General features: G+C 45.9%; 1 protein-coding gene across 4 annotated transcripts in view; it reads right to left on the reverse strand.

Annotated features, from left to right (window-relative positions):
- Positions 1-22,037, reverse strand: part of SEPTIN6 (septin 6) — a 79,379-nt gene extending 57,342 nt beyond the window's left edge. For 3 of the 4 annotated variants that reach the window (XM_066356126.1, XM_066356124.1, XM_066356125.1), the window contains exons 1-2: positions 15,469-15,532; positions 4,785-4,899 (exon numbers count right to left, since the gene is read on the reverse strand). In XM_066356126.1, coding sequence (XP_066212223.1) covers positions 4,785-4,899; positions 15,469-15,528 — 175 coding nt within the window. In that variant the 5' untranslated portion in view covers positions 15,529-15,532. Of the gene's footprint in view, positions 1-4,784; positions 4,900-15,468; positions 15,533-21,934 lie in introns of those variants that run through there. The other variant, XM_066356123.1, reaches the window with a different exon arrangement.
- Between the last annotated feature and the right edge of the window lie 287 nt (positions 22,038-22,324).

The raw sequence follows: 22,324 nt of genomic DNA on the forward strand, positions 1-22,324 counted from the left end.
AACAAAGAAAACCTTAGCACTTTTCCTCCTCTGCTGGTAACATTTGTATCCTCTGGCACCTTGTGCAATAAGCCCTTGCCAGTGATGAGATGCAGGGTTCCAGCCAGGTTATCACTAACTGTGTGACCTGAGCAGAGCCCGGTCCCCTCTCTGGGCCCCGTCTCCTTTGCCACAGATGAGCAGGTTAGAATAGTAATAACAATAGCTCTCATTTAAGGAGCACTTACTATGTGCCAGGCAGTGCTGTAAATACTTCATTTTTTTAAATTTAATCCCTGAAATAAGCTTAAGAGGTAGATATATTATGGTCTTTTAATTTACAGATGGGTTAACCAAGCCACTTCCTAGCCAGGTGCATTTTCCCCTGTTCTCAACCTTTCTGTGCCTTCCCTTCCTCATCCATATAATGTAAATGAAGCACTGGCCTAGGGTTACAAAGTAGTGAGTGGCAGAGTCAGTGCGTTAATCAAGGCAGTTTAACATTGAAGCCTCCGGTGCTATATCTAGGATCATGGGATCCTAGCAATTTCTAATATGTTTACAACCAATATGCCCCAATGCATCCCATAGGCATGATATGTTGGTTCATTCGGTCATTCAGCAAATATTAACAAAGCCCGTGTTAGGGGCCAGGCACAGTTTTAGGGGCTGAGGATACAGCAATGAACAAGACAGTCCCAATCCCTGCTCACATAAAGCTCACAGTCACATGGAGCTAAAGTCCCTCCCAGCTCTGGATGTTGGAATAAACCAAAAGAAATGCCTCTGAGTTCAAAAGGGAGGTGTCCAAACGGAAATGCTCCAGGAGCTCCGTTTGGCCAGAGGAACCTATGGCCAGGGACAAGGTCATGCCTGGCTCAGTGACCTTGCCTTCTCCTTCTTGATCTTACACTGCCCTGGCAAACTGCTGTGCTGGGCTGGCTTGCCCAGATTCCTGCAGCTCTTCCCGAGCCCATGCGCAGTGATGTCAGGTCGGCAGCAAAAAAACAGCTACCGTGGGAGAAACGAAGAAACAGCTACAGTGGGAGAAAGGACGCTATGGAAATAGGCAAATGTTGCAAACTGTGGCAATCCTTCTCCTGCGTGCAGATGGTGAGACACTGACCCGCATGCCCCTCCAATGGACCCCTGACCCTGACAGAGTGCTAGCTACCCTTCCACTGCTCCTTTAGTGAACTTCAATCCTGATTCTCTTGTGCGCCCCCCCCCCAAGTTCCACAGAGCACAGTTGCGCCTCGAATCCCGAGCAGCTTCAAAGTATATTATCGTTATGACCCTTCGTGCTCCTCCCAGGCATGACCACTGCTGGCACATTCGGAGGGCTGAGTCTCTGGGGCTCTTTCCCAGCAGAATATTTGTCCTGCTGATCTGGTGGCTCCTCTGAGGCCTCCAGTGCTACATCCTAGGATCATAGATATTTCCAAAGGTACGGGACTAGTAGGCACTTCTATGTCGGGAGGGAGACCTCACCCCACTCAGTAATTAGTGTCAACCCTAGAGAATCTATTGGAGGAGTTATAATATGCTTACGCCCGTGTGCCTAGCCCTTTAAAAACAGTGATTATAGGTGGCATTTATTGGTACCTTGACATATAAATCGGGCTCTGGATTCATAAAAATTCTCTCTCCCAATCCCAACATACACATGTGCCCATGCACAGACCATATACACGTGCACGTGCACCCAGGTACATACACATGGCGGGTACCCACTCTGCTGGGCTTGTGCCGATGCCCAGCAGCTCAGCACCAAGAGAAATAATACTGTGCTAAAAGTAGCCTAGGTCTCTGTTAACAATGGAAGCTAGTGCTACCATAATTTTGCGTTTAAAATGCCCTGTTGGAAAAGAAAAGAAAATCCTTTGAGGGAACATATTCTATACCCAAACAGTCATTAAGGGAGTAAACCTGACAGTTATGCACAGGTGGTAGGCAGGCAGGAGAGCGTGGTCACTGAAAGTCCTATGAGAGAAAAGATCACCTTCAGCAGCCAAGCTACGGACTGTTCGCCGAGTCAGCAATAGGAGCGAGCCCATGGCTGGGCTGAGAGTGCAGCCTTAGAGCCGCTCTCAGCTGCGTGTGACCGTGGCCCAAATTGTGGGTTCTCTGAGCAATCACAGGGTTGTAAGCACAGTCGGATAGCAGACTGCATGAGTCGTAGTCTCTTTTGGATCAGGAATGAAGAATAAAAAACCAGTCCAAGCTGGTACATCTAATGGTTGTACCTGCAAGGCTGAGAGAGATGCTATTAGGGCAGCTATTTTCTGAAACTTGACATGAGGAGAAAGAAAGAGACAGGGTGACTGCGTGGGGATGAAGGTCTCCTTCCTAGCCATCCCCTCTGGGAGGGTCTGTCCCAGGAAGCTGAGCAAGGCCATCCCAGCAGGTAACACGCTGAAGCAGCCATAGCCGTAAGATGCCTGGACAGGAACTCAAGGATAAGGGTTTCTCCCACTCGCTCTGCCATGAGCTTGGCGGCCTTTTCCTCTGGGCCGTAGGGGCGCCAGTGACCTGCATGTCCAATTATTCTACACATCCACCCTCAGAGAGCTATTCTGGTTTACACGGCCTCCCTCCGAAAGCACTACCAGCCCACCCGATGGGTCGACAGGTTGCTTTGTGTGGGTCTGTCATTTCACTTCTCATCTATCTCCTCATCTTCAGTATAGGTCACACAGAGCTCTGGGAGGGATGCCAAGAGAATCCAGTACGCTTGCGTGGAAATTTTCGCTAATCAAATACTATGTAAAATAAATGGGGCATCAGCCAAAGATTGGAGAGATCTGGCAGTGCTAATAGATGTGATCGCATTCGATCTGGATGTCAATCATCATGACTTCTATTTATTTTGTATCCTTCTCGAGACTAGTAGCAACTCGTCATAACCACCAGAGGATTTCTGGCATCTGATGAATTAACAGCCTAGATCTGGACTCTAAGGCCCATGATATGAAATTGTGTGAAGCACATATTTTCATTTCATAGGTTCCAAAGCTGGTGTGTGGGAGTTAGTCATTTAGCTACTGAGTGATCCTAGCTGACTGCCTGCCATCCAGACTTAGAAGTGACTTCATTGTTCTCCACTTGCCCTTGACTGTGCAGGTGTCTCCTACAGGAGATGATCTAGAACAGTGCTGGGAGTAGGGAGAAGAAAATGAATGACCCTTGTTAGAAAACAGAACTTTTAACTACATTAAAAAGTAAAATATCCGATTCAGAAGTGGCTCAGATCCTCAACATGAATGAGTTCCCCATACGCTCTATACAAAATAAGAAACGGCAATTAGCAGAAATGTCTGAGTGTTTCAACCAGCATGAAAATTGCTTTTATTATGGTATTATGTAATTATTAAGGTTTGGAAGTAGGTCAATGAAAATATGCAGGTATGCGTTACTGCACTGTATAATGAAAATTATATGCTATAATCGTGTTTGCAATTTGGGGATTTTTTTAAGGTCCAAGGAGAAATTCTTAAAGAATGTCAAAGAAAAAAAAAAAAAGCCTGACCAGGCGGTAGTGCAGTGGATAAAGCATTGGCCTGGGATGCTGAAGACACAGGTTCAAAACCCCAAGGTTGCCAACTTGAGCTCAGGTTTGCCAGTTTGAGCTTGGGATCATAGACATGACCCCATGGTTGCTGGCTTAAAGCCCAAGGATGCTGGTCTGAACCCAAAGTCGCTGGCTGAAACAAGGGGTCACTCGGTCTGCTGTATTCCCCCTAGTCAAGGCACATATGAGAAAGCAATCAATGAACAACCAAGGTGCCAGAACTACAAGTTGATGCTTATCATCCCTCCCCCTTCCTGTCTGTCTGTCCTTCCATCCCCTCTCACTAAAATAAAAATAAAAAAAAAAGAATGTCAAAGAACTTCAGTTCCTCATATTTGGTTGGTGCTTGAGTTTCCAAAATGCTTTTGTGTTCTCCAGACGTGTTCCTAGCAGCAGTTAGAGAAGCAGAGAGAGGGACAAAGGGTCAGCCAGGCCTGGGTACTTATCTCCACTTATTCTCTGTTGCTTCAAGTAAGTCCCTTACACTCTCCACGCTTCTGGGTCTCCACCTGTTCGTTGTTGATACAAACACTACTCACTGCTCATTTCTCAAAGCCGTAGTAAGGACCCAAACTGATAATACGTATGAGATAGTGTTTGAGAAGTGTAGTAAGTGGTTCCTGTGGGATTAACTCCTTCATTCCCTTCACATTATTGAACTCTCTCTGTGCTATGATTAGCGTATCAGGCGTGACTAAGATGTGGTTCTCACATGAGACTAAAGGTACGGGCAGAGATATACTTAAAGGCAATGAAAGAAATTTACACGCAGCTGTGTGGTCCCCGCACTTGAGCTCCAATTGTAGCAAGCACAGCAGGGCTGCAGAGGAAACAGAGAGACCCAACCCACTGCCCCCAGCTGGTAGGCAGGCATCTTTCTGCAGCCATCTCCTCCCTCCCAGTTCTGCCCTGGCTCCTGTTCTCTGCAGTCCAAATGAAGCTGGCAGCTAGAGCTGAGCCAGCCAGCTCCCTTGCAGAATTTCCACTGGGTGTCACACAGCTCAGTTTCCCCAAGTTATGACCCCATATTCTGGTCTGACCTGGGGGAAAACGTCATTATAGCCAGCTGTTTACAAGAACAAGCAGAGCGATAAAAGAAGAAAGGAGGTGGGGGGAAACATTCTTGCAAGTAGGTAAGAATGGCATAGTATTTAACTTAATTACCTGCAAAACCACATCTAGCTTTTAAGGATCCATATCTTGTAATAGGATTATCTGCTATGGAAATACTCACCCACACACAGGATGTTGAAGCAGAAACCTTCGTTGACTGACTTATTTACCAGCTGGTCAGGCAAGCTGTCAAACCCCACATGTCCATCCAGGGGGACAGTTCGGCAATCTTCATCCTAATTTGGAAGGGGAGGGAGTAGAGAAAATTAAACCGTGCTTACAACCAATCTGGGCCTCACTTCTCCATCCAAATAGTCTCCGTGTTAAGAAGTAACACCACCTAGGCTCCATAGTGAATGGCACCATAGTTTCAGACAAAGCAAACTCCAGGGAGGCAGCGGCAGAGTAGGCTTAGGGTATGAGACCGCTGGCATCGGAGGCTCAGAGACTTGGGTTGACTCTCAACGCAAATCATTTACAAGCCGGGTGACCTCTCAGAGACTGTTTCCATCTCTGTCTGTCATGTGAAATAATATTACTTATCTTACAGGTGATTGGGATATTCACATATGCTCATACATGTAACAAAACATAGAACAATGCCTGGTACATGCGTAAGTGTTCAGTAAATATTACAAAGGGATTTCCGGTACTCTTCTCTCTAGGGCAGGGATCGGGAACCTTTTTGGCTGAGAGAGCCATGAACGCCACATATTTTAAAATGTAATTCCATGAGAGCCATACAACGACCCGTGTATGTTATGCATTATCCAATAAAAATTTGGTGTTGTCCCGGAGGACAGCTGTGATTGGCTCCAGCCACCCGCAACCATGAACATGAGCGGTAGGAAATGAATGGATGGTAATACATGAGAATGTTTTATATTTTTAATGTTATTATTTTTTTATTAAAAATTTGTCTGTAAGCCAGATGCAGCCATCAAAAGAGCCACATCTGCCTCGCGAGCCATAGTTTCCCGAGCCCTGCTCTAGGGCATTTTAGGGATCTACAATGGTGGTACTGTGTAAAGGTCAAGGGTCTAAGCTTTGACAAGATATGGAAATAGCCCAAGTGTCCACCAGTAGACGAGTGAATAAAAAAGCTGGAATACACAATGGAATACTACTGAACTGTAAAAAACAAGGAAATCTTACCCTTTGTAACAGCATAGATGGACCTGGAGAACATTATGCTCAGTGAAATAAGCCCGTCAGAAAAAGACAAACACCATATGATTTCACTTATATATGAAATCTAATGAACAAAACAAACAAGCAAAATAGAAACGGACTCATAGATACAGAGATCAGACTGACAGCTGTCAGAGGGGTGGGTGGTTGGGGGCTGAGTGACAAAGGTGAAGGGATTAAGCAGTACAAATTGGTAGTTACAGAACAGTCACAGAGATGTAGACCACAGCATAGGGAATAGAGTCAATAATATCATAACTATGTACAGGGCCAGGCAAGTACTTGAAGCAGCGGGGGCGGGGGGCGGGACCACTATGTAAATGATATGATTTTTTATAAACACTTTGCTGTACATCTGAAACTAATACAGACTAATATTAAATGTAAATTGTAATTGAAAAACATTTAAGTGGGGGGAAAAAAGAGACTAAGCTTTGAAATCAGGCACGTCTGAATTAAGAGTCCCACCTCCTTGACCTTCTGACTTTGGACAAGTTATGTAACTTCTCGAAGTGTCCCCATCTGTAAAATCAGGAGGTAGTAGTTCCTACCTCACAGGACTGGTGTGAGGATTACATAGGACAATGCTCCTCAAGCACTCAGCACGAGGTGAGCACCCCACCAACAGGAGCTGCTGTTCTTATTGCTTTGGGAGGTAATCCTTCCAATCAGACTTCCCAAATAACACGTGATGTCATGGCATACTCAGGGCTCACTCCAGCAAGAGGGACTGCCTCCTTGTTTCTCTGGTCCCCTTGTTTCCTTTGGAACCAGCCAAGCCATTTGCAGCCCTGGAAAGCAGAAGGTCTTTGCTTGCCTGCATGTCCCAAAGCTTCTTACTGTTAATGGTTTTACAAAACAGAGAACGTCAAACTGGGGCAGGCTTCCAAGGTGCCAGGGGGAAGGACAAAAGGAGCCTGCATGTACTAAAAAAAATGTGCTAACTGCCAACGGCAGCAAGGGAGGGGAAGAGGGAGAAGGAAAGCTGGAGACAGCGAGCTGGACAGACAAGAGGGGTGGGCTAGGGAAGCCGTCAAGAGTTTCTGTTGAGTGGGGCTACACCAAGATTTCCATAACCAGAAAGGTGCCAAGAGTAATCCAAGAAGGGCATGGTTAGTGCCAGGAGATTTGTGCCAAAGTCCCAGGCTGTTAGAAGGCAGCTCTGAGCCTGGACTGTACCTGCTTTGACTGGGTCCATAAGGGTGTGCCTTCACACTGGGAGGGGTGGGCCACATTGGTGGGGGAGTCTCAGCAGCTGACACTGTCAGAACTGGTTCCCAGATAGCTCCTTCATCCAGCTTGGGATCCCACCCCCATTAGTGCCATTAGACACTCCAAGAGTGAAAGACAGGGCTAGGTGCCAGTGACTGTCACCTGGCAAGTTCATTACCCTCATACATCTCACCCTCCACACACTCCCAGTGCAGTATCCTTGAAACACAACCATCTGCCATCATTCAGTCCAGACTGGAGTATTCTGGGTCCCAGTGGGGCACCTGAGGACAGCTGGGTTTCCTGAGTGGCCCACATCGCTCAGGGCTTGTTCTACATTCAGCCATTTTCACATCCCCTCACCCTTTTCTCCTTATTCTTTTTATTAAAGCCCACAAATACAGTAGATGTAACTTTCCCACTGTTTGTTCTTAGTCAACACTGCAGGAACACAAGACCTATAAGCCAATATGCATTCTTGATGGAGCCTCCTACATAGTAGGCATCAGATTTGAAGTTTCTTGAACATTTTATCACCCCTGGATGCCTTTTCCTGTCTCCAAATGCAGCACCGTGAAACTTCAAGTGCTCCAAGGCCTCTGCTCCAAGTGCCAAAAGGCAAGGAAAAGGAATTTTCAAATTCAAGACAGTGAAGGGCAGTGGGGAGAACACCACGCCTTATTCTAAAAGATTTACTTCACTGTCAAAGACTTCGCAAGCACCTCCTATGTGCCTGCTTATCACCTCCCACCTAGCACCGTGCTGGAAAGAGCCCTAAAGAACAAATCAAGGGTATGGGCTTTACTCCCCAGCCATGATGAGGTTTAGGACATGTTTGAGTGCTTTTGAAAGATCTTTCCAGAGGCAGGGTGCTTAATTGATCCAAGGAGCGAGAGAGTAGGGGCAGGAAGACATATTAGCATATGGCTCCAATAATGCTGAACTGGCAGAGTGGCATCCAGGCATTGTGACAATAAATGCTGGTTGAAGTGAACTGATCTGACTTGGGACTCAAGAGGGAAGAGCAGATTTGAGAGACGTCCTAAAGAAGGGATGAGACTCGCCTGACCAGGCAGTGGCACAGTGGATAGAGCATCGGACTGGGATGCGGAGGACCCAGGTTCGAGACCCCGAGGTCGCCAGCTTGAACACGGACTCATTTGGTTTGAGCAAAGCTCGCCAGCTTGGACCCAAGGTCGCTGGCTCAAGCAAGGGGTTACTCAGTCTGCTGAAGCCTCACGGTCAAGGCACATATGAGAGAGCAATCAATGAACAACTAAGGGGTCACAACAAAAAACTGATGATTGATGCTTCTCATCTCTCTCCGTTCCTGTCTGTCTGTTCCTGTCTATCCCTCTCTCTGATTCTTTCTCTGTCTCTGTAAAAAAAAAAGAAGGGATGAGACTCAGTGAGTGACTGGCAGAGGGAGTGAGGAAGAAATCAAAGCTCTGAGGATGTTCTAAGCCTGGGGTCTTGAATTGATGGCACCATGGCCAGAAAGAGGGAAGCCAGGAAGGAGGGCTTGTTTAGTGGGGAAGTCCAGTAGTCTAGTTTTAAATAAGCTACTACTAAAAGAAATCACATTTATCAGGGTTTTTATTTTATAAAAGTGATCAATATTCACTGAAGGTATTTTAGAACATGGAAAATCATAAAGGAGAAAATCACAATCACCCATAACATCACTGCCCAGAAATAATCACTGTTAACATTTACAGGTATTCCCTCCAGTCTGTATATCTCTTGTTCCTGACAAAATAGGGATAATTCTGTATATTCCTTTTCATAAACTGACTTAATAACCTGACACTCAATATAGTATGGATTTTTTTTGTCATTAAGTATACTTCTTTTTTTAATGTTATTTTTTTAATTACAATTGACATTCAACATTATTTTCAATTATTTTCAGATGTACTGCATGGTGGCCAGACAACAATATAATATTAAGTATACATCTAAAACATTACTTTTTGGTCAAATAGCATTCCATTGTAAGAATTCACCAGATTTTCTTAACTAGTCTTCCTTTGCTAGACATTTAGCATGCTTCCGAGTTTTCAACAACATAGACAATAATTCTTGTTCTTACAGATCAGCAGATCTCTCATTATTTCCTTAAGTTAAATTCCCAGAACTGAAGCCCATTGGGCCCAAGGGCACACACATTAGAAAGACTTTGGTACACATTGAGAATGACTCAACAGAGAATAGTGCAAATATCTACTTCCACCACCATTATACAAGAGTGTCTGTTTACCCATACATAAACCAACACTGAGTTTCTGAGGCTTTTTAGCTATTGTGAACTGAACCACTAAAAAATGACACGTGTCATTTAATTTGCATGTTATTATTATTTCTTATTGTTCAACTCTATGTGTATACTGTGCATGTGTATGATTTTATGTGAGTTTCCTGTACATGTCTTTGCCAAAAACACTAGACAATTGCCTTTCTCTTCTGAATTTGTAGAAGCGTTTCCTATACAGTGGTCCCTCATCTATTATGGAGGTTTGGTTCCAGAACCCTCTGCGATAGGCAAAAATCCGCAATGTCACAACCTTATATTTATTTTTTATATATATTTTAAGGCTTTATAAACCCTCCCCACACTCTTATATACCTTTCCCACACTGTTATTAACCTTTTCCAGACTTATTTTGCTTATTTTACCGCAAAGATAATAAAACTAACAAATACATAAAAATACCTATATAACGCAAAATCCCGCAATATAGCAAAACAGTGAAACCGTGATATGGCAAGGGATGGCTGCATTAAGGAAAATAAGATAGTTTTGATTTTATGTGAGATATCTAGGAGAAGAAATTTAATAAGTTCTTAGTAAGATGGAATTTTAGGCTCCAGGAGAATTCCAGACTGGCGTATAAATTTAAGAGTGAGAGGTATGAAACTAGACGTGTTCTCCAAGAGACAGTACAGGGAGAGAAGAGCTGAAGATAGAATACAGGAAGCGGCCACAAGTAGGGAATGGGAAGATGAAGAGGGCTCTTCCAAGAGGAGAACATGGTCAGATAAGGAAGAGATGACCCAATAGCTTTCTTTTTTCTTTTTTCTTTTCTTTTTTTACAGAGACAGAGAGAGAGCTAGAGAGAGGGATAGATAGGGACAGACAGAAATGGAGAGATGAAAAGCATCAATCATTAGTTTTTTGTTGCACGTTGCGACACCTCAGTTGTTCATTGATTGCTTTCTCATATGTGCCTTGTCCGCGGGCCTTCAGCAGACCGAGTAACCCCTTGTTCAAGCCAGCGACCTTGGGGCCAAGCTGGTGAGCTTTGCTCAAACCAGATGAGCCCACGCTCAAGCTGGCGACCTCGGGGTCTCGAACCTGGGTCTTCCGCATCCCAGTCCAACGCTCTATCTACTGTGCCACCACCTGGTCAGGCGACCCAATAGCTTTCTATCACCAGAGGCCAAGACTGAAATCAGGAACAATTACAGAGATTTGATGAAGGTCACTGGTGACATTTAACAATCCCTTAAGAACCCTTATTTCTTCTGTAATTTTTTTAACCTAGTGTCCAATGTAACTAAATTAACTGGAAGGTATGGGGACTAGGGAACATGGGGTCATGTTTTTCTGTTTTTGTTTTGGGGAGTTGTTTTTTTGAGCAGCAGGAAACTTTTTATCTCAATGCTTGTAGTTGAGAAAGGTTCAAAAATGTAGTATTTGTATATATAGTTCCTGCTTTAGGCAATCCTGTCTAGCAAACACCGTTCACTCTTGTTTTGATGCATCTTATAAAGCATGAAGGTCATCATTATGAACATTAGTCGTCATAGCTCAGCTAAACATGTAGAAGTAAAAAGGAAAGGACACCGGACGAAATGTACACGGACCCCAGGACAGCCCCGGGAAGTTTCTCCCCCTCCCTCACTAAACCTCCGATGTCTTCTCTCCCTCTTTCTCCAGAAGGTGGCCTGATTCACTGAGGTCCTCACTACTTTGACTGCAATTAATTAAATGTTCCCTGGATTACAATGTTCATAAGAGGAGATGGATGGAACTAACAACTTGGCTCAGCATGTTTGACACCCAGTTATCATTCTGAGTCGCAGGTGGTGCCATGTTCAATGCTTGAACTGAGATGCTGGAAAGGCCACAGTAACCAAAATGTTAAATGGCCTGTCTCCAGTAACCGTAAATCCTCCCGAGAATGTATTCTACAGGAGCTCATACGTCTGTACAAAGGTCCATGTACTACAAGGAAATTCATTACAACACTGTTTATAGTACTAAAAAACCAGAAAAAAAGTAAATGTCCAATAATAGGAAAATATTCAACTAAATTATGACACAGGCTTACTCTGGAATATTCTGAAGCCGCTAAGAAGAATGAGGTTAGTGCACAACACAATCAACAGTTCAAACGCTATAGAAATGTTTTCTTGAAACATGTTCTGTTCTTAACCAATGTGACCCCATTAAATTTAATTTTTTAAATAAATAAATAAAAAGAAGAAGAATGTGGTCACTCTATAGGTACTGATGTGAATATCTTTAAGACACACTATAATGTAGATAAAAGAAGTTTTAGAACAATAAGCACAGTATGAGCCCATGTATACCAAAAAGCTCTATACCGTGTATATATGTGCACCTGAACATAAATGTACGTAGTCCATAGAAAGGGGACTGAAAAAAATGCCACCAAACCAAGAACCATGGCTATCTCAGGGGAGGATAATGGAAAGAGCGGTTTCTCAGGGGATAGTCAGTACACTTCTGTATTGTGTGATTCTTTTATCGCATGAATGTATTCACACATTACCTATGCAATTTAAAAACATTTTTAATACAAGGCAAGAGAGTTCTCACTCAGCGCTGCAGCAGGGACGATGAAGAGGCAGAGTCTTTGAGGAGCTAAGAGGCAGGCAAAATGAAAGAGCACTCCTGAGTTCTGGGAGAGCCCCACTCCCTCCCCAATTACACTTCCTGTTTTCTCCTCATCTGCAGTCACTTGTGGTTTTGAAATCCGTTATACCACATTTCATATCACTGGCAGAAACACCACTCTCTTTTTCTTCTGCCCCCTCCTCTGAGGATACACCAATTTCATTTTCTAATTGAATAGTCAAGGTTCATATTATGAAGAATGAGTAATGGTCATTCCAGCTGTCCATTTTTCTCCCATTGCTGTTACTCTGAAAATAAAGAGTCCCATAAACATGCAAGTGGGCAAACTCTGTGCCCCTCACTCTCCTGCTCCCTTCCGATTTTAGTGGTCTAGTAAGTACACAGTATTTGAGGCCTCTGGGAACTGAGCATGTGCCTATCTGTGTCAGCAGAGCATCTCCTGCCTCCATTTAAAACTGAGGAGGCTGATGGGGGCCGGTGGCTGGGTGAAAACGGTGAAGAGAGTAAGCAAAGAAGAAAACCTAGTAGACCTAGACAACAGTGTGGTAATTACAAGAGGGAAAGGAGGTGGGGACGGAGAAGGTAAAGGGGATAAATGGTGATGGAAGACCTGACTTGGGGTGGTGGACACACAATACAAATATGTTACAAATTTCTTTACAGTTCGGGTTCGCGAGGCAAAAGACACACCAGATTCAGATAACTGGGCAGAGGGCTGAAACTGTTAGGCGGAATCAGCCCAGATAAAATTGCCACTGCATATTTATTGAGTTCCAAAAGCTCAGCAGATAAAACTAGAAAGTTACACAAGCCTTTTTTCCCATCCGTTTCATCCCCAACCCTGCACGTCTACTGTTTCTTTCATGAGCAAGGACACAAGAAGAGTCAGAGTCCCAGAGCTTATCAATCATAAAGGACATCTGGTTCTTGGAGGCATTCCTCCAAGAATCCTGCGTACTTGCATTCAAGTAACCCAGGCCAGTGTCTCTCCATGGCTAATATACTCCAAGATCTCGTCTCCAAGTAACCCTTGCTCTGCAGTTAACTGCCATTTGTATTGGTGCAGGGTCGTCTCCTACACAAATATACAGATAATGTCTCATAGAATTGTATACCTGAAACTAATATAATTTTATTAGTGTCACCTCAATACATTCAATTAAAAAAGAAATAAATAAAACCGAGGTGACTAAGTTAGTAGCTGTCATTCTAAAGGATGAGACCAAAGCAAAAAGTCATTGTTGATGACTGGGCTTTCCCTAAACTTTCTCCTCTGGCCTTTGCATGTTGATGTTAGGAAAGGAAAGAAACACGGAAATAAGACTGTCCCCATGTGTCACTCACTGGTGGGCCTTATCTCTCATACCTGCCCTTCCCAGACCTGAAGACCAATCTATGATAGATCCTGCAAATCTTCAAACCGATCAAAATCAATGAATAATTCAATGATGCATGATAGAATCTTAAAAAGCTGATAAAAGCAGCTTCTAAGAATATTTAATAACATGGGGAAAGGATTACCGAATACTATTACAAAAAAAACCCCAAAAAAAAACAGTATAAACAGGATCATCCCAATCATTGGGGAGTGGTATATATGCATTCTTAAAAACTTCAAAGAATACAACATGTTGGTGACAATGGTTAGTTTGGGTGGAGGGGCTGTAGTGGTGTTGCTTTTCTGTGTTTTCCAAATGTTCTACAATAGACGTATTTTACTTTTATAATCAGAATAAAAATGTTTGTTTTTGTTTTTTTTTTAAAGAAAGCTCCATAATACTTTCCTACACAGGAAAGTAGCCTCAGATATTATAGCAAACATTCAACTACAATGAAAAAGGTGCTTTAAATACAGATAATCAGAAAATTCAGGTGAGTATTCAGCTTTCAGGCAGTTTAACTGTAATATAAAACATTCATTTTACCAGTGATACAATAAAATTCTACTATTTTCCTTATTATAATAGCATCATTATATATACATAACATGATTATACAGTGTAACATTTTTATAAATATTCACGTGAACCGGAAGTAAAATCACATATCCTGAAACGTAGTAAAAGGTCTTGACGCAATCAGGTGGGCAACAGCCCTATCTGCTGCCTCCACTGTTGTCAAAGGTGTGATCGCCACTGTATTATAGGCCATAAGAACCACAAAAGCACTGATAAGTTCCCAGAGGTTAAAAACAAAAAACAAAAACCCTCCAATATGCCTCATACATCAAATGTCAGAATTTCCTTTGAGTTGATGAAGACAGTAGTATTGACACCCTGAACTGGGAGAGAGTAATCTGGGTGCTTTGCCAAGGAGAAGTGAAGCCTGCAAATGCTGGCCCCAGATATGCCCTTCAGTGAGAGAGCACCTTAGGGGCCCCTGGGGGATGCACGGAGACCATCCTCCCCACACAGGGAAAGGGCCCATGTTGGCGAAACCAGCAGAAGGCTGAAACTTTGGATTTTAATTCACCAGATCAATTACAGAGTGGCTTTTCATTCTATAAAAGGACTCACAGCAAGATTCCATTAAACAGCCAGCTCTCCTTGTGCCTTTAAAATAGGACTCAATAGACAAAAAGTCAGCAGGCACATAGCTTTATAGAAAGACAAGGGCTATATACACCTACACGGACACACAGTATCTGGAGCGTTGTTTCTAATCCACTTATAGAGACTCTGCTGAGCTAAAAGCCCAGACCTGCCTTCTCCCCAACTCTCTCCCCACCCAGCTCAAGGAGTCTGAGCAAGGAAGGGGTGGAGCAACATGCTGCCACCTCATTCAGAAGCAGAAACAGACAAGGACCAAAGAGAAATTAGGCTAGGGAGCAAGGAAACATAAGAGCCATACAATATTCGAGCTTGAAATGCCCCTAAAGATCACCTAATCCAATCCGCTCTTTACAAAAGGGGAAACAGAGACTCAGAGAGAGGAAATGACTTGTCCCGAGTCAGAGTGATTTAGTGGCGGAGCGGGGCTAGGATCCAGGGCCCTGCCAAGCAGACTGCCATTCTCAAATGGAAAAGCTGCCTCAAATGGCAGATATAGATTTTTATGCTGTGAAATTCCAGGACATTGGGTTTGTGGCTTGATGCTTAGTTGGAGGGAGAAGGGTCATGAAACATGACCTGGAAGTGTATGGGCTCACCAAGGTGGCTGTGGCCCACAGAAGGCAACTGACGTAGAAGTGGGTGTCATGGAGGGCCATTGGCTCCTCTTCCGCATTCTCTCTCCCATTTCCCTCTCTTCTGACTCCGACCTAAGCCTCGGCCTGGCCAACTGCCTAGCTCTGCTCAAGAACCCCAGGGTTACCTGACCCAACAAGCCAAATTCTTAAGAAAAAAATATATCCTCCTCAGTCCAGGGACGACTCCCTGCTCAGAGTGGGTCAACTTTCCCACAAAAGCCAGACAGATTCCCTTCAAGCTAGGCTAGTTAAACAGAGTTTTCTAGGTGTTCTGGACATTGTTATCTCCAATCTGTAAAAAAAAAAAAAAAAAAAAAAAGGTTTACTCACAGGCCTCTGGACGAAAGCCCGACTGTCCTCTGGGGAGACTGAACTTGCCTCTGCCTCCATCTGGTCTCGTTTAAAAGGGATCTGAAAAAACCTAGTTCCTGCCTCGTCGCCAGTGCTCCGAGCTGGGGGCCTCTGCTGCGAAAGGAAACCCAAGGCTACCTCACACCTCATCAAGGGCCGTGAGAGCAGAGCTCTGCTCCTGTTACCCCAGGGCCTTCGTTAGGGGTCAGAGAGGGCCATGGCGGGAGAAACCTGAGCCCTGAGTCTTATCCTCGAGAGGAGGCCCGCAAATCTCTTCCCCAGTTACCTTTAAGTGAGTGGAATGGATGACCCAAGTCCAGGGCCACTGAGAGCACACTGCATAATTCAGCAGATGGCTGCCTCTAACAAGAAGACACTGAAGGAGAGGATAACATTATGTCTCACCCTCCTGAGCATGTGGCCTCCTTCCTCTGTGCAGGCAACAGAGAAACCCACGGTTCCAAATCCCAAACCCTGGCAGCAGAAGCCTCCTCCTGCCAAACCGAGGAGGAGGGGGTCTGTGTTCCTAATTTATTCTGCCCCCCCCTTCCAGTTGTTACTTAAAATAATCCATCATTACATAGCTGGTGGCTCCAAGACTTTTATTCAAAGCAATATGGGGGGAAAAAAGAAAGAAAATCCCATGACTGTGCTATTTGTATTTAAGCTGAGAATCTTCTTAACATCAAAACTCTTCAAAGCACCCAAGTATATTCTCCTCTGACCCCCTGAGTGTGCTGGGGCGGGGAACCCCATGAAAAAAGAAGAGAGGATAGGGCAGGATTTTTATTTCTTAGAATTATCATGAAAAGACCAGGATTTTGTTTTCTGTTTTGTTGTTTTTCTTTTGAATGAATCTGTGTCATCTGGTAAGTGTTCCGTCGTCTTACCCACTGACCAGCGATAACACTTTGGAGTAAGTCACTTGATCTTCCTGGACCCATAAAATGAAGAAGACAGTAATACTTGTCCAGGAAGCTGTTGGGGAAAGCACAGTCATACAGATGGAAGCATTTTGAAATTGCTGAAAGAAACATGTTACACTTATTCATGGTATTCCTTTTCTTTGCTCTGCTCTTTCTTTCTTGAATACGCTTTTAATGTTCACGCGGTAAGAGCCCTTCTCAATTGTTCAAGCTAACATGAAACCCCAGCTCTGATAATCCAGAAGCCCAGGCAAGTCCAGCAATCAGTCCCATTTCATTCTGGAATACTTTTTTCCAGGGGACTTAGCTTCCTAACTATCATAGTTTTGCTCAGGCTAATACAACGGTTCGCTCCCTTCAGCACACAATGGGAGGGGCCGTGCTGAGTAACAAAGCCAGCAATTAACAGAAAATTTACAGTAGAGACTCCACAAACTAAATGCTGTGCACATGACTGCAGACCAAAATCTCATTGTACTATACAGACAAATCACTCAGCAGCAATGCAGTTTTGGAATCAGAGCACTGCTAACACACATTTCCGGCATTGAGGATGGGGAAAGGAAACGGGGCTGACTCCCGCCCCCCAGCTGGAAGCTCTGAGAGGGCAGCACCCTATTTGCCTTGGCCGCACTAACCTGGCCTGGCACAGGGCTGGGCAGAGTCGCTGCCCAGTGGACACATGGTGAAGAAATGAATGCCAATAAAATTGTGTGAATTAACAAAGGAAATGTTCCTAGCCCAGTAGCAGAAGCAAGATCTCACCCATCTTCACACCTACCCTTTTCCGAGTTGAAACCCTCAGGAAGCCTCCCTTGTCACACACCACCCGCATCCACTGCTGGATGAGGGCCCTTTGTAATGACTTCTCATCGCGGCGGCAGCGCCTGCGCAGCACTTACCACGTGGCGGTTATTCGTTATTGGTGTGGGCCTCTGCTACCAGATCGGAAATGCCCTGAGGGAAGGGGCCATGTGCATTTCGAGGGGGCGTGCACTGTAATGCCTCCCCAACTTTTGGGGGATTTTAAAAAAGATATTATTTATTGATTTTACAGACAAAGGAGGGTGCAGCGAGAAGTATCAATTCATAGTTGCTTTACTTGATTTTTTTTTTTTGTATTTTTCTGAAGCTGGAAACGGGGAGACAGTCAGACAGACTCCCGCATGTGCCCGACCAGGATCCACCCGGCACACCCACCAGGGGGCGACGCTCTGCCCACCAGGGGGCGATGCTCTGCCCCTCCGGGGCTTCGCTCTGTTGCGACCAGAGCCACTCTTCTAGCGCCTGGGGCAGAGGCCACAGAGCCATCCCCAGCACCGGGGCCATCTTTGCTCCAATGGAGCCTCTGCTGCGGAGGGGAAGAGAGAGACAGAGAGGAAGGAGAGGGGGAGAGGTGGAGAAGCAGATGGGCGCTTCTCCTGTGTGCCCTGGCCGGGAATCGAACCGGGACTTCTGCACGCCAGGCCGACGCTCTACCACTGAGCCAACCAGCCAGGGCCTTGATTATTTTTTAAAAGATTTTATTTATTTATTTTACAGACAAAGGAGGAGGGTGGTACGAGAAGTTATCAATTCATAGTTGCTTTACTTTGTTATTCTTTTTAATGTTTATTGTATTAATTTTAGAGACAGGAAGGGAAAGAGAGGGAGAGAGATAGGAACATCCGTTTCTTCCGTCCCTGACCGAGTATTGAACCAGCAACCTCTGCGCTTCTGGACGATGCTCTAACCAGCTGAGCTATCTGGCCAGGGCTCCATACCCCCCACACACACACGTTTTATTTTGTAACATCTCAAAAACATAAAGTTTGGGGAATAGTACAGTAATCATCCATATACTTTTGTCTTAGATTCAAGAAGTTTGAGCCTGACCAGGCAGTGGCGCAGTGGATAGAGCATCGGACTGGGATGTGGAAGGACCCAGGTTCGAGACTCCAAGGTCGCCAGCTTGAGCGCGGGCTCATCTGGTTTGAGCAAAGCTCACCAGCTTGAGCCCAAGGTCGCTGGCTTCAGCAAGGGGTTACTGGGTCTGCTGAAGGCCTGAGGTCAGGGCACATATGAGAAAGCAATCAATGAACAACTAAGGAGTCGCAACGCGCAATGAAAAACTAATGATTGATGCTTCTCATCTCTCCATTCCTGTCTGTCTGTCCCTGTCTATCCCTCTCTCTGACTCTCTCTGTCTCTGTAAAAAAAAAAAAAAAAAAGTTTGAATATTTGGGGCTATATAAATTTTTTTCAGTGCTATATCTCCAGTAGACGTATGAGTGGATATTGGGGTTTGTTCTCCCTGTTTAGGGTACAATATTACTTTTAGTGTGAGGTGGTGGAGATGGCTGAGGGATAAAAGGAGAAGTGCCATTTGATAGCAAGCCCAGAGTGCAGCCACCTGTGGACAGTTGCCCCAGGCCAACCCCAGCTGGGGCCAACCTGGCCCCTGCAAGCTCTTTCTTTAGGGAGAAAGACCATCACCTGGCTACTACCGGAAGAAAGCATCATTGCCCACGTTGTGGGAGTATTTCAAGTCAGAATCAAGGTTCTTTCTATAGGCCAGCACTTAAAGTCTGTAACTCAAAATGCTACACTGAAAGAAACAGTGCGAGAGCCAGGAGATGCAGCCTCGGGCCGACACTGAGCCTGGCTAGGTTACCTTGGACAAGTCAGGTACTCTTTCAGAGTATGTATGTATATTAATAAACCACCTCACAGACCGGGGTTGGGGGTGGGACCATCGCAAGAATCTGCTGTAGTTCTCTAATTATTGTGTCCATAATTTGTCTCTCCAACTAGACTGTAAGCTTAAAAGCCAAGAACTGGGTCTACTATTTTTTTTGTATAGTTGACCAAGGCTAGCCATCGTGCTGGACACTTAGTCAATGAAATAAACACTTGTGGTCACAATAGAGAAATCATTTTGTCATGCAAAATCTTTGTAGTGTTTATTCAAACAGGGTGGGATTGTATTATGTACAGGAGAACAAAACTTGCAAGTTGCATGCATGCCCAAATAAGGACCCTACCCAACAACTTTAGGGACTGTTATAGTCTAGCCAGAGTGACCCTCAACTGACTCTGGAAAGGACACACACACACACACACACACACACACACACACCAGAGGACTACTTATATGGCACCATGTCTCAGAGCTCACGAAACAGAACTCTTAAGCCAGGCACACTTAGGTTTACTATCCAGTCTTCTCTTCCCAAATCCTGGATACATGTTCCCAGGAAAAAAACAGGCTACAACCAAACATCCAAGGTCTCCTGAGTTCATTCCATCTTCCCCTGGTGAATTACAACTCCTTGCAGACACAAAGGAGAACAGAGAGACAAATGACACATTAAACAAGAGTTTCACTGGCTGGGGCTGGGGGGCATGGGGAGTGATGTCAGTTTTCCCAGAAACCCATTTATCATGATAACAAGGTCTCAAGTGCTCAGGCTGCTCTTGGAGCTTCAGAATCTGGTGTGCAATTATGTTCTTCATCATACAGCACAGCAAGGCTGGCCAGAACAAGCTGGATCCGTGCAAAGCAAATCATACGGCCCTAAAACACCCCTCCCTCATCTGCACAACAAAAGGGATCTCTGGGTTGCCAACTGAAACACAACGTTCTAGAATGTTCGCCTTTGCAACAACTATGCTGCAATCCTAATCCAGGCAAGCACACTGGTGAGAGAGTACAGACAGGTCAATGCAAATTAATTAGCTGACAAGAAAAATCATTAACATCCTTTTTGGTAACAAGAATGGGGTAAATGTAATCCAGGGGACTAATTCTTCTACTTAAGCCATGCCATCTCTAAAATGCAGGTAACGAGGAGGAGAAAAGCACTCTGGGAACCCTCAAAACACTAAAGTGATAAATATTACTGTGCCAATCTGGGGGAGAAGAGAATTCGCTCAAATTCCATCACGCCAGAGCACCCTATCCGCTCTGAATCCTTCCACGCTGTGACTGCATACAGAGCTCAGTGCTAGGCTCTGCCACAGTTGGGGGAGTTTCCAAAGAAATCACTCTGCCCTTCCAAACAGAAACAAGAGGGTGGGATAAATTCATGCTTATCCTGTAGAGAAAAATACTTGGATTCCTGTTTCAGATTTTGAAAACAAATCAATTTCAATTACATGAAATACCTAGAAGCTATTTTTTCCTCACTGGAATTGCATTGCACAGACTATTTCCTTTAATAAATAAACCACAAGGTTTTAAAACATTTGTGTGTGTGTGTGTGTGTGTGTGTCTGTGTTTCGTGATTTTCATCAAGTAGTATATGATGTCACGGGATGTCACGGGACATACCTCTCTCTACTTCACTCCCCCTCCTCGCCTCAGGGTGCTGGTAACTGTGGGCTTCTAAAAACTCCAGAAACCCATGGATGCATAGAAAGGCTAGGTTGTTTCCCCAAATGGAATCATCCCTTCCCTTTGCAACCAAACTTCTCGTCTGAAAAAACAAACATGGAGCCTCAGGTCACTTCAACATGATTTCTCTGTATATCTCAGGCTGGAAAACTTCAGCTCTTTAAATGAAGATTTTTTTTCCAGAGTCTGTTGCCAACAAAAAGAAAGACGGCACTGCTTTTGCAAACCTCACAGTTATTTTCCTGAGTCCCAATAGTAAGAGCTAGCTCCACAGGTTTTGACTCATAAGCCCAGTTACACTGAACACGCAGCATTACAGACCCCGGAGGCCCGCGCAACCTGGGTCAGGTGCTCAGAAACCTGCCAGAATACGCAGCCAGCCACCTACAGGCCAGCGAACTGCACCCCACACAAACGCACGAATGGGACCCAGAGGCACGCAGCACAAGCAGAGAGGCGTCTGGACACACACCCTGGAGGTGCCCACACTCAGAGAACCTGGCAGACCTATCTCGGGTCAGAGAGCAGCCGGGCGCCGCCGCCCGCCCGGGAGGCACGGGTGCGCGCGCGTGCACTCAGACGCACACAGTGCTCCACACTCACAGACGCAGTCACATATGTAATGCATATGGAGAACCCCTCCCCCAGCTAGTCACCTCCCCGCCCCTTTCACCACTCGCAGCCTCCCGCCGCCCGCTAACCCCAGCCCCGCGCCCCTGTTCTTACTGAAGTCGGGTCGCGACGAGTGGCTGCGCGCAGGGGCGCGGCCCCGCGGTCTAGGAAGGCTAGGGGCCAGGGGCGCGGTGGGCTTGGCGGCTCGTGCAGCCATTCATTCGGCAACGCCCCAACGGCCGGAGCGCGGCTGCAGCGAGGGAAGCGGCGGCGCTTACTGCAGATCTTGGGCAATTCAAGTTCAGCCGCCCGCCCGAAGCCGTGGCCAAGCCCCCAGCCGCCCGCCGCCGCCGCGGTTCCCGAGGACAGGCTGGGGGACTGAGCCGCTGATCGCAGGCGCGGGAGTCCCGCCGCGCCTTCGCTCCAGGGTGCTGCCCGCTGCCCTCCTCGCAGTGGTGGCGGCGGCGGCCGGGTCTCCTCCGCCCTGCCCGGGGCCCTGGCCCGAGTGCCGGCACCCAAAGCCCGCACTCACCTCCTGGCGAGCTCTGTCGCTCGCTGCCATCGCTCCTGCGTCCGCCAGGGCTGCCACGGGCGCCGCCGCAACCGGAGCTCCAGCACAGGAAACAGTGGAGCTCCTCCGACAAAGAGAAAGTGTTACACTTCGGGCGCGACCAAGTCCGGTGGGGGAGGTGCAAGGGAGGAGCCCCCTCGCTGCTGCTCCAACCCCAACCTCCCCTCTATCGCCCACCCCCTTGGAGGTAGGGTCTGGGGAGGAGACAGATTTAAAGCTTCGCTTCCCTACTAGCCCGCCTCCAGTTCTCCTTACAACCTCGGTCGCTGGCCTTCGAAGGGGGGCGGGGGCTCCCCTCGGTGACCACGTCCTGCCCCCCCTTCCCTGGGCTCAGTGGTATGTCCCGACCTC

This window comes from Saccopteryx leptura, chromosome X (genome assembly GCF_036850995.1).
Source record: "Saccopteryx leptura isolate mSacLep1 chromosome X, mSacLep1_pri_phased_curated, whole genome shotgun sequence".
Classification (NCBI taxonomy): domain Eukaryota; kingdom Metazoa; phylum Chordata; class Mammalia; order Chiroptera; family Emballonuridae; genus Saccopteryx; species Saccopteryx leptura.